The sequence below is a fragment of the Scyliorhinus torazame genome, chromosome 15 (assembly GCF_047496885.1).
Source record: "Scyliorhinus torazame isolate Kashiwa2021f chromosome 15, sScyTor2.1, whole genome shotgun sequence".
Taxonomy (NCBI): Eukaryota; Metazoa; Chordata; class Chondrichthyes; order Carcharhiniformes; family Scyliorhinidae; genus Scyliorhinus; species Scyliorhinus torazame.
Window position 1 is genome coordinate 206963114 of NC_092721.1, and position 11861 is coordinate 206974974.

An 11861-nucleotide genomic window follows, 5' to 3' on the forward strand; every position below is an offset into this window, starting at 1 on the left:
TGAGTGATGGCTGTTTGCTGCTGAGGTTGTAGTCTTTGTAGGTGGCAATCTTCCAAGGACACAAAGTGTTACAATCAACGGTTGGTTTGGATCTTCTAATGTTTGACTTTCATTAGAACATGCAGGTGATAGAATTCTCTCTGGGAGTCACCTACAAGCATCCACCAGACTGGCAGTCAAACTCACTGAGATAATATTAGAATCCTCCACCTGAGAATTTAAAAGAAGGTTGTCCGTCCACTCCACTTATTGAACGTTTGTCTCTGCAGAAGAAGATTAACTGTCACGAAGAGAAAATAGAAGGCCCTTTTCCAGAACTCGAGAGATCTCGGGGAGAGCGATCAGCAGCCTTCCAAACAGGGGGTCAGGCTTTTCCAGACCTGCTGGAGACTGTTCGCAGCCTTTTGATGAGAAGCTACATTCACAGGCTTCAGCCTTTTCCATCGTCATGCAGAGAGTTGAGATATCTGCTTTACCTTCCAGTAAACCTCGCCAGCGAGAGAGAGCAGAGAGAGGCTTGACCTGTTGTGTGTTGCCTTTCAGGTCGAAGCAAAAACTGAAAGCCAAAATGGAACCTGCCTTTCTGTTCCAGATGTTTCTGACCGCAATCGAAACCAAGAGGCTGGCCCGGAACCCCGGAAGAGCCGATTGGCTGCTTGCGAAGTCCGTCGAAACGCCGTTATGGGCCATGCCACAGAGCATGCTGAATCAAGAGGTCTCCCCGGCTTGTCCAAATAGCAGCCAACAGAGGGGGGGGAGGGGTTCGGTAAAGCAAGGTTTACAATTCTTGGACAGCCAGCAAGGCAGGAATTAACAAGTGCAAACAAGGATTGGAAAGAGGTTTCTTATAGAGTAGTGCCAGAAAAGGTGGTAATATGAGGGATTACTGGTGAAGTGAGTAGTATTCTATTATTTAAGGTACGGTTCGAGGGAACGGTGAAAAGTGGTGAAGTGGTTGGAGGAGTAATAGAGAAATTATCTTTTTCAGGGGTACAGTTTATCCGGGGTAATAAAACTGGATCACAGGTGGGAGTGATGCCCATTGTGGTTGAAAAGCCAGTGGATTGTCAAGCAACTGAGATGTTGCAAGAAGCATATACTGGAGTGTTTCCAGATTGTGTGGTAATAAGATCACAAAGCCACAAGCTGAGACAGGAGGAGGAGAAATCAAGGAGGAAAGATAGGGAGGGATAGCTGAGGTTCAGTTTTCAGAAACAATCTTTGACCAGGTGGTTGATGGAGAACAAGAGCAGGCGGAAGATGAAGAAAATATATTTAGTTGAGGAAAATTGGTAGAATTACAACAGAAGGATTCAGAGATAAAGCAGTTGTGTCAGAAAGCATACACAGAAATAGAATCTGAGTGTATACCGGTGTGTTATTACATTAGAAATAATGTATTAATGAGGAACTGGAGACCTTTACATATTCAGGCAGATGAGAAATAGGTAAAAGTTCATCAAGTGGTATTACCAGTAGATTATTGAAAGGGGGTTTTACCAGGAGTGCACAAGTTCCATTTTTAGGAGTAAGGAAAACTCAAGCAAAAATACAGAAACATTTTTATTGGCTTGGATTGCATAAGGATGTAGTTGAACTTTGCCGTACATGTCACACATGCCAGATGATAGGGAAACCTCAGGCGGTGATAAAACCAGCGCCCTTAATACCCATTCCAGCATTTGAGGAACCTTTTACCAAGGTTCTAATTGATTGTGTGGGGCCACTTCCTGAGATGAAAAGTGAGAATCAGTATTTGTTGACCATAATGGATGTGTCTACTAGATTTCCAGACGGAACTCCATTATGAAATATTACAGTAAAGAGGGTTGTGGAGGAATCAACTTTAATCAGAGACGGACTATTAAATGAAATCCAATCAGATCAAGGATCCAATTTTATGTCAAAGTTATTCAGGAAGTTATGGGTAGCTTAGGAGTAAAGAAATTTAACTCAACTGCGTATCATCCAGAATCACAGGAAGCGTTAGAAAGGTGGCATCAAACTCTAAAGACCATGTTGAGGGCCTATTGTCAGGATTATCCAGAGGATTGGGATAAAGGAATTCCATCTGTTTTTGCAATTAGGGATTCACCTAACGAATCAACTAAATTCAGTCCGTTCAAATTGATTTTTGGTCACGAGCTGAGAGGACCACATAAAATGATCAAAGAAAAATTGGTGTCAGCGTTCGGAGACAACATTGTTGGACTATTTAGGGAAAGATTAAATAGGGCTGGTGAGTTGGCTAAAATACATTTAAAATTGTCACAGCATGTGATGAAAAAAAGAGGTGGTTAAGAAATCAAAAGTCCTAGTTTTGTTCGTGGGGAGAAAGTATTAGTATTATTACCACTGGAGGTAAACAATTAAAAACAAGATTTAGTCGGCCTTATAATATCAAAAGGAAATTGAGTGAGGTGAATTATTTGATAAGAACACCAGATATAAGGGAAACTCCAGTGTGTCATGTTAATATGCTCAAAAGATATCTTGATAGGGAAGTAAAGAAGGAGGATGTGTGAGTGATTATAACTCAGATAGAAGAGAGAAATCTAGATGATTCTGAATTTGACATTCCTCAAATTAGATTGGACAATGAGGAAGTCAAAGAAATTTGGGTAAATTACTGAGTTATCTTCCGGAGAAGAATCAAAGTGACCTGTAAGAGTTATTCCAGTCACATGTGGGAACAAACTAGGAAGTACAAAGGTGATTATACATGATGTAGATGTGTAAAATTTTATTCCAATTAAGCAACATCCGTATGGACGTAATTCACTGAAGTTAGCTCAGGTACAAAAGGAGATTGAAAGCTGCTTAAGAATTATATTATTGAAGTGATTTGCAGTGATTGGAGCTCACCTATTGTGATGGTACCAAAACCAGATGGAATGCAGTGATTGTGTTTGGACTATAGGAAAGTCAATGCAGTTGTGAAGTCCGATTCAAATCCGATTCTTCGTTTAGAAGACTATATTCAAAAGTTGCGACAAGCACATTTTATTCCCAAAATTGACTTATTTAAAGGATACTGGCAATTACCGGTACCAGAAAGTGTGAAAGAAGTTTAGGCTTTTGTAACGGCAAATGGTCTGTACCAGTTCAAAGTTATGCCATTGGAATGAATGAAGAATATACCAGCAACATTGCAAAGACTAACCAACAAGGTCATTTCTGGACTAAACAATTGTGCAGTATTCATAGACGATTTGGTGGTGTTCAAATAAAAGGTGGAAGGAGCATTTAGAACATTTGAAGGAATTCTTTGATCGTCTACAGGATGGTGTTGGTGGTAAACTTGCCTAAAAGTGAGTTTGCGAAAGCCCAAGCCACATTCTTAGGCCATACTATTGGACGTGGTCAGATGGTCCGACGGAACGTGAAAATGAAAGTTACTGGGGAGTTCCCAATTCCATCAATGAGAGGTGCTGAGATTTCTGAGCATGGGTGGTTTCTACAGAAAATTCATGCCAAATTTCAGAAGTGTGGCTGCTACACTGCCTGAACTTCTAAAAAAAAAAAAGAACCAGAAATTTTGTTGGATATCAGAATGTCAGGAGGGCTTTGACAATCTGAAAACTGTATTAACCACCACATTGATTTTGACAACACCAAATTATGACCAGCAATATCCTAACAAATATTGGGGCCTGGCCTGGTAGAAACAGTGATAATGAGCAGGCTAGATAAAGGAGAACCAGTAGATGTAATATACTTGGATTTCCCAAAAGCATTTGATAAGGTACTGCGCTTAATAAGAAAAGACCCAATGGTGTTGGTGGTAGTATATTAGCATAGATTGAACATTGACTAACTGATTTAAGGCAGAGAGTTGGGATAAGAGGGGATGGCAACCTGTAACTAGTGGAGTGCCACAGGGATCAGTGCTGGGGCCACAATTATTTACAGTATATATTATTGGATGAAGGAAGTAAATGACCTATTGCCAAGTTTGTGGATGGTGCAAAAATAGGTGGGAAGGCAAGTGGTGAGAGTGACACAAAGTTTACACAGGGATATAGACCGGTTAGGTGAGTGGGCAAAATGTGGCAGATGGAATATAATGTAGGGAAATGTGAAGTTATGCACTTTGGTAGGAAGAATAAAGGAGCTGAATATTATTTAAATGGAGACAGACTGCAGAAAGCTGCAGCTCAGAGGGGTTTGTGGGTCCTCATGCATAAATCACAAAAAATCACAAGAGTGAAGGGTCACCCATTTCAGTCAGAGATGAGGAATTTCTCCTCTCAGAGGATAGCGAATCTGTGGAATTCTTTACCGCAGAGAGCTGTAGAGGCTGGGTCGTCAAGTATGTTCATAGAATCATAGAATTTACAGTGCAGAAGGAGGCCATTCAGCCCATTGAGTCTGCACCAGCTCTTGGAAAGAGCACCCTACCCAAGCCTATCCCCATAACCCAGCAACCCCACCCAACACTAAGGGCAATTTTGGCCACCAAGGACAATTGAGTATGGCCAATCCACCTAACCTGCACATCTTTGGACTGTGGGAGGAAACCGGAGCACCCGGAGGAAACCCACGCAGACATGGGGAGAACGTGCAGACTCCGCACAGACAGTGACCCAAGCCGGGAATCGAACCTGGGACCCTGGAGCTGTGAAGCAATTGTGCTAACCACTATGCTACCGTGCTGCCCTTCAAGGCTGAGATACAGATTTTTAATCACTGAGGGAATCAAGGGTTGTGGGGATAAGGTGGGAAAGAGGAGTTGAGGATTATCATATCAGATCAGCCACTGAAGGGTGGACCAGACTCGATGGGCTGAATGGCCAACTTCTGCTCCTATATATTGTGGTCTGATGAGCATTTCGATATTCATTGAGAGCATTGTGAGAATGCAGGTGAGTCACCCAGATGCTGACTGGACTCAGAGACTGAATACTCAGTCCCCAACCCACACAGCACGAGTGCCACAACCAATCCTCAAAAAAACTCAATGTACCTACCTCTATCTGGGATCAGTCTTGGCCGAAAGTGGGGCTAACATCTCTGGCTTGGGGGGTGGTTGGGACTGTGGGCCTATGTGTGTCTCGTGAGGGTTGGGACGTCGGAACACACACACCCACCTATCAGTGTACATGTCAGCGTTCCTCTCTCTACCTCAGTACAGCAATGGTGTCCTGCTCTGTGTCTCAGTACCGCACTGGCGTCCTGCCCTGTGTCTCAGTACCGCACTGGCGTCCTGCCCTGTGTCTCAGTACCGCACTGGTGTCCTGCCCTGTGTCTCAGTATCACACTGGCTTCCTGCCCTGTGTCTCAGTACCGCACTGGTGTCCTGCTCTGTGTCTCAGTATCACACTGGCGTCCTGCTCTGTGTCTCAGTACCGCACTGGCTTCCTGCCCTGTGTCTCAGTATCACACTGGCTTCCTGCCCTGTGTCTCAGTACCGCACTGGCGTCCTGCTCTGTGTCTCAGTACCGCACTGGCGTCCTGCTCTGTGTCTCAGTATCACACTGGCTTCCTGCCCTGTGTCTCAGTACCGCACTGGTGTCCTGCTCTGTGTCTCAGTATCACACTGGCTTCCTGCCCTGTGTCTCAGTACCGCACTGGCGTCCTGCTCTGTGTCTCAGTACCGCACTCGCATCATGCTCGGTGTCTCAGTACCGCACTGGCATCATGCTCTGTGTCTCAGTACCGCACTGGCGTCATGCTCTGTGTCTCAGTACCGCACTGGTGTCCTGCTCTGTGTCTCAGTATCACACTGGCTTCCTGCCCTGTGTCTCAGTACCGCACTGGCGTCCTGCTCTGTGTCTCAGTACCGCACTCGCATCATGCTCGGTGTCTCAGTACCGCACTGGCATCATGCTCTGTGTCTCAGTACCGCACTGGCGTCATGCTCTGTGTCTCAGTACCGCACTGGTGTCCTGCTCTGTGTCTCAGTACCGCACTGGTGTCCTGCTCTGTGTCTCAGTGCCGCACTGGCGTCCTGCTCTGTGTCTCAGTACCGCACTGGCGCCCTGCTCTGTGTCTCAGTACCGCACTGGCGTCATGCTCTGTGTCTCAGTACCGCACTGGCGTCATGCTCTGTGTCTCAGTACCGCACTGGCATCATGCTCGGTATCTCAGTACCGCACTGGCATCATGCTCTGTGTCTCAGTACCACACTGGCATCCTGCTCTGTGTCACAGTACCGCACTGGCGTCCTGCTCTGTGTCTCAGTACCGCACTGGTGTCCTGCTCTGTGTCTCAGTACAGCACTGGCATCCTGCTCTGTGTCTCAGTACCGCACTGGCGTCCTGCTCTATGTCTCAGTATCACACTGGCATCATGCTCTATGTCTCAGTACCGCACTGGCATCATGCTCGGTGTCTCAGTACCGCATGGCATCATGCTCGGTGTCTCAGTACCGCACTGGCATCATGCTCTGTGTCTCAATACCACACTGGCGTCCTGCTCTGTGTCACAGTACCGCACTGGCGTCCTGCTCTGTATCTCAGTACCGCACTGGCATCCTGCTCTGTGTCTCAGTACCGCACTGGCGTCCTGCTCTGTGTCTCAGTACCGCACTGGTGTCCTGCTCTGTGTCTCAGTATCACACTGGCTTCCTGCCCTGTGTATCAGTACCGCACTGGCGTCCTGCTCTGTGTCTCAGTACCGCACTCGCATCATGCTCGGTGTCTCAGTACCGCACTGGCATCATGCTCTATGTCTCAATACCACACTGGCGTCCTGCTCTGTGTCTCAGTACCGCACTGGCGTCCTGCTCTGTGTCTCAGTACCGCACTCGCATCATGCTCGGTGTCTCAGTACCGCACTGGCATCATGCTCTATGTCTCAATACCACACTGGCGTCCTGCTCTATGTCTCAATACCACACTGGCATCCTGCTCTGTGTCTCAGTACCGCACTGGCGTCCTGCTCTGTGTCTCAGTACCGCACTGGCGTCCTGCTCTATGTCTCAGTACCGCACTGGCATCCTGCTCTGTGTCTCCGTACCGCACTGGCATCTTGCTCTGTGTCGCCGTACTGCACTAGCATCCTGCTCTGTGTCTCAGTACCGCACTGGTGTCCTGCTCTATGTCTCAGTGCCGCACTGGCATCCTGCTCTGTCTCTCAGTACCGCACTGGCGTCCTGCTCTGTGTCTCAGTACCGCACTGGCATCATGCTCTGTGTCTCAGTACCGCACTGGCATCATGCTCTGTGTCTCAGTACCGCACTAGCATCCTGCTCTGTGTCTCAGTACCGCACTGGCGTCCTGCTCTATGTCTCAGTGCCTTAACAGTAGAAAGAATGCTGGATTCAGAAATGATTTCAAGTTGAACTGTTTTTCATGCAGTCCCTGAGTATAAGCTGACCCTGTCTCTCTCTCTCTCTCTCTCTCTCTGCAGTGTACACAGTATTTTCGCTCCTGGAGTATTTGGTGGTTTTATCAAACATGAGCTTTCACATGACCGCTTACTGGGACTTTGGTAACAAGGAGCTGCTGGTGGGAAGCCTGCCCGAGGACAAGCGATTCTGAGAGAGGTTCCTGAAGCCCTGTGTCGACAGGGGGACGGACAATCGGGCCGCTGTGTGCAACACAAAGCAGGGACTGTCTCTGTGGGCCAGAGGTTACCTATTAAATGGGGAGGAGCGAATGTGGGGGAGGGGACAGTGGCCATGATGGTCACTGTGACAGTGCCTCTGCTGTCAGACCCAGAGGATAAAGGAGTGTTTGAGAGAGAGTGTGAAAGCAGCCTTTATACTGCACACTGTCACACTACATGTTAAACACAAATGATGTGACTTTTGGTTGGGCCTCTGTTTTGCACATTTCCACAGAGTTCGAGAAGCTGATCTTTATATTTAAAAAATTGTACTCTATGATTTCACTATTTTCTCTCACTCCCTCTTACTCCCCTCCCTTTCTCACACCTTTGCTCTCTCCCTTCCCTCCCCGTTCGCTCAGTCCTCCCTCCCTCTACCTCTCTCTTACTCAGTCCCCCTCTCCAACACTCCCCATGCTCCCTCCCTCGTTCCCTCTCCCTCGCTCCCACCTTCCTCCCTCCCACCTTCCTCCCTCGCTTCCTCATTCTCCCCTGCTCCCTCACTTACTCCTTCACCCCCACTCCCTCCATCTCGTTCACTCCCCCTCCTCCTCACTCCCTCCCTCTTCCATTCTCTTGAGATCTCCCCCTCTCGCTCCCCCCCCACTCTCACGCTCTCCCCCCTCACGCTCGCTCTCCACCCTCACGCTCGCTCTCGCGCTCTCTCCTCCGACTTTCACTCTCCTCCGACTCTCTCTCGCTCTCTCTCCCGACTCCCTCGCACTCTCTCCCGACTCCCTCGCTCTCTCTCCCTCGCTCTCTCTCCCGACTCCCTCGCTCTCTCTCTCCAGCCTCCCTCGCTCTCTCTCCCGACTCCCTCGCTCTCTCTCTCTCGCTCTCTCTCCCGACTCCCTCGCTCTCTCTCTCCAGCCTCCCTCGCTCTCTCTCCCGACTCCCTCGCTCTCTCTCTCTCGCTCTCGCCCCCGACTCTCGCTCGCTCTCCCGACTCTCTCGCTCTCTCTCTCGCTCTCTCCCGACTCTCTCGCTCTCTCCCCCGACTCTCTCGCTCTCTCCCCCGACTCTCTCGCTCGCTCTCCCGACTCGCTCGCTCTCCCGACTCTCTCGCTCTCTCTCTCGCTCTCTCCCCCGACTCTCTCGCTCTCTCCCCCGACTCTCTCGCTCTCTCCCCCGACTCTCACGCTCTTCCCCATTTTCTCTTCACGTTGTCAGGGATTTTGAGCAAATCTCTCTGTGATTCTCTCTTCGTATCCGAATCATTTTAGTGGGGATGTTTGATTCCGAATTACTGAAATGTTTTCTGTTCAGCTAGATGCCTCCCTTTCAGATTCACGGAGGTTCTGGGGCTAAAAGGTTTAAATTATGTGACCAGCTTTCAGAGAGTTGATGATCTAATCTAGGGTTTAAACCAATTATTTTAATAGTGCTGTGGTGTGAGTGAATTTTTAAAAACAATGTATCAGGGTTTAGTTGAGGTGATTTAGTTATCCTGCACTGGGCGAAGTATTAATCATTTCAAAATTAATCTCAGAAACTGAGATGGGATTTTGTACTGAAAATGAAAAACAATTAAATTGTTTGTGCTGTGTAGCTGCGAGTGTGAGCTCATTGAGTGTACGTGTGGTGAGTGTGAGCTCATTGAGTGTACGTGTGGTGAGTGTGAGCTCATTGAGTGTGCGTGTGGTGAGTGTGAGCTCATTGAGTGTACGTGTGGTGAGTGTGAGCTCATTGAGTGTACGTGTGGTGAGTGAGCTCATTGAGTGTACGTGTGGTGAGTGTGAACTCATTGAGTGTACGTGTGGTGAGTGTGAGCTCATTGAGTGTACGTGTGGTGAGTGTGAGCTCATTGAGTGTACGTGTGGTGAGTGTGAGCTCATTGAGTGTACGTGTGGTGAGTGTGAGCTCATTGAGTGTACGTGTGGTGAGTGTGAGCTCATTGAGTGTACGTGTGGTGAGTGTGAGCTCATTGAGTGTACGTGTGGTGAGTGTGAGCTCATTGAGTGTACGTGTGGTGAGTGTGAGCTCATTGAGTGTACGTGTGGTGAGTGTGAGCTCATTGGGTGTGCGTGTGGTGAGTGTGAGCTCATTGAGTGTGCGTGTGGTGAGTGTGAGCTCATTGAGTGTACGTGTGGTGAGTGTGAGCTCATTGAGTGTGCGTGTGGTGAGTGTGAGCTCATTGAGTGTACGTGTGGTGAGTGTGAGCTCATTGTGTACGTGTGGTGAGTGTGAGCTCATTGAGTGTACGTGTGGTGAGTGTGAGCTCATTGAGTGTACGTGTGGTGAGTGTGAGCTCATTGAGTGTACGTGTGGTGAGTGTGAGCTCATTGAGTGTACGTGTGGTGAGTGTGAGCTCATTGAGTGTACGTGTGGTGAGTGTGAGCTCATTGGGTGTGCGTGTGGTGAGTGTGAGCTCATTGGGTGTGCGTGTGGTGAGTGTGAGCTCATTGAGTGTATGTGTGGTGAGTGTGAGCTCCCACCCAGACTCCAGATGGGGAACAACCAAACGCCGACTCTGATTCACGTAAGCTGGACTTTACTCCAGACAGGGAGTGCCGCAACCTCAGTGATGGCACGCTCAGGGTGTTAGCAGATGCCACAACGACAGGAGATGGATCACCCTTCCAGCACAGCATGTGGCCAGAACCAGTATGTACAGTCTTATCCAACTTTAACATATGGCACATCCATGACCTCGAATGATGCTGTTGATGGTACCTCTTCAACGTCAACACCTTATCAGCTACAAGATGCCATCTGACAGCAACATCACAAACATCAAAAAAAGAAAAAGACTCGAAATCAGACAGCGAAGTGATTTGACCACTTTTTGGTTCCTGTGGCACAGGGACGTTGATGGCGTTCATAACCAAGAGAGACAATTGACCATGATGATTGATGGTCATTGGACTCGCATGAATGATTTGGACTTATTGTTTAATCACTGTTCCCATGACTTGTATATACCTTAACATATCTACCTGTTATTTGTTCAATTTTCTTAAAGCGTGAGGGGGAGAGTGGGATTAGACTGGGTGGGATATTAAAGGGTGTGGGGAGTGGGATTAGGCTGGGTGGGATATTAAAGGGTGTGGGGAGTGGGATTAGACTGGGTGGGATATTAAAGCGTGTGGGGAGTGGGATTAGGCTGGGTGGGATAATAAAGGGTGTGGGGAGTGGGATTAGACTGGGTGGGATATTAAAGGGTGTGGGGAGTGGGATTAGGCTGGGTGGGATATTAAAGGTTGTGGGGAGAGAGATTAGACTGGGTGGGATATTAAAGGGTGTGGGGAGTGAGGGGGAGAGTGGGATTCGACTGGGTGGGATATTAAAGGGTGTGGGGAGTGGGATTAGACTGGGTGGGATATTAAAGGTTGTGGGGAGTGGGATTAGACTGGGTGGGATATTAAAGGGTGTGCGGAGTGAGGGGGAGAGACGGATTGGACTGGGTGGGATATTGAAGGGTGTGGGGAATGGAATTATACTGGATGGGATATTAAAGGTTGTGGGGAGTGGGACTAGACTTGGTGAGATATTGAAGTGTGAGGGGGAGAGTGGGATTAGACTGGGTCGGATATTAAAGGGTGCAGGGAGTGAGGGGGAGAGTGGGATTTGACTGGGTGGGATATTAAAGTGTGTGGGGAGTGGGATTAGACTGGGTGGGATATTAAAGGGTGTGGGGAGTGAGGGGGAGAGTGGGATTAGACTGGATGGGATATTAAAGGACGTGGCGAGAGTGGGATTAGACTGGGTGGGATATTAAAGGGGGCAGGGTGTGAGGGGAGAGTGGGATTAGGCTGGGTGGGATATTAAAGTGTGTGGGGAGTGGGATTAGACTGGGTGGGATATTAAAGGACGTGGGGAGAGTGGGATGAGACTGGGTTGGATATTAAAGGGTGTGGGGAGTGGGAATAGGCTGGGTGGGATATTAAAGGGTGTGGGAGTGGGATTATGCTGGGTGTGAAATTAAAGGGTGTGTGGAGCCGGGGGGAGAGCGGGATTAGTCTGGGTGGGATATTAAAGGGAGTGGGGAGTGATATAACGCTGGGTGGGATATTAAAGGAGGAGGGGGGAGTGGGATAACGCTGGGTGGGATATTAAAGGGTGTGGGGAGTGGGATTAGGCTGGGTGGGATATTAAATGGTGTGGGGAGTGAGGGGGAGAGTGGGATTAGACTGGGTGGGATATTAAAGGGAGTGAGGGGGAGAGTGGGATTAGCCTGGGTGGGATATTAACGGGTGTGGGGAGTGGGATTAGGCTGGGTGGGATATTAAAGGGTGTGGGGAGTGGGATGAGACTGGGTGGGATATTAAAGGGTGTGGGAGTGCGATTAGGCTGGGTGGGATATTAAAGGG

General features: G+C 48.5%; 1 protein-coding gene across 2 annotated transcripts in view; it reads left to right on the top strand.

Annotated features, from left to right (window-relative positions):
- The window catches only part of pgap2 (post-GPI attachment to proteins 2), a 78851-nt gene extending 69752 nt beyond the window's left edge, over positions 1–9099 (top strand). For both annotated transcript variants that reach the window (XM_072477520.1, XM_072477521.1), the window contains exon 6: positions 7354–9099. In XM_072477520.1, coding sequence (XP_072333621.1) covers positions 7354–7484 — 131 coding nt within the window. In that variant the 3' untranslated portion in view covers positions 7485–9099. The remainder of the gene's footprint in view (positions 1–7353) is intronic.
- The last annotated feature ends 2762 nt before the right edge of the window (positions 9100–11861 follow it).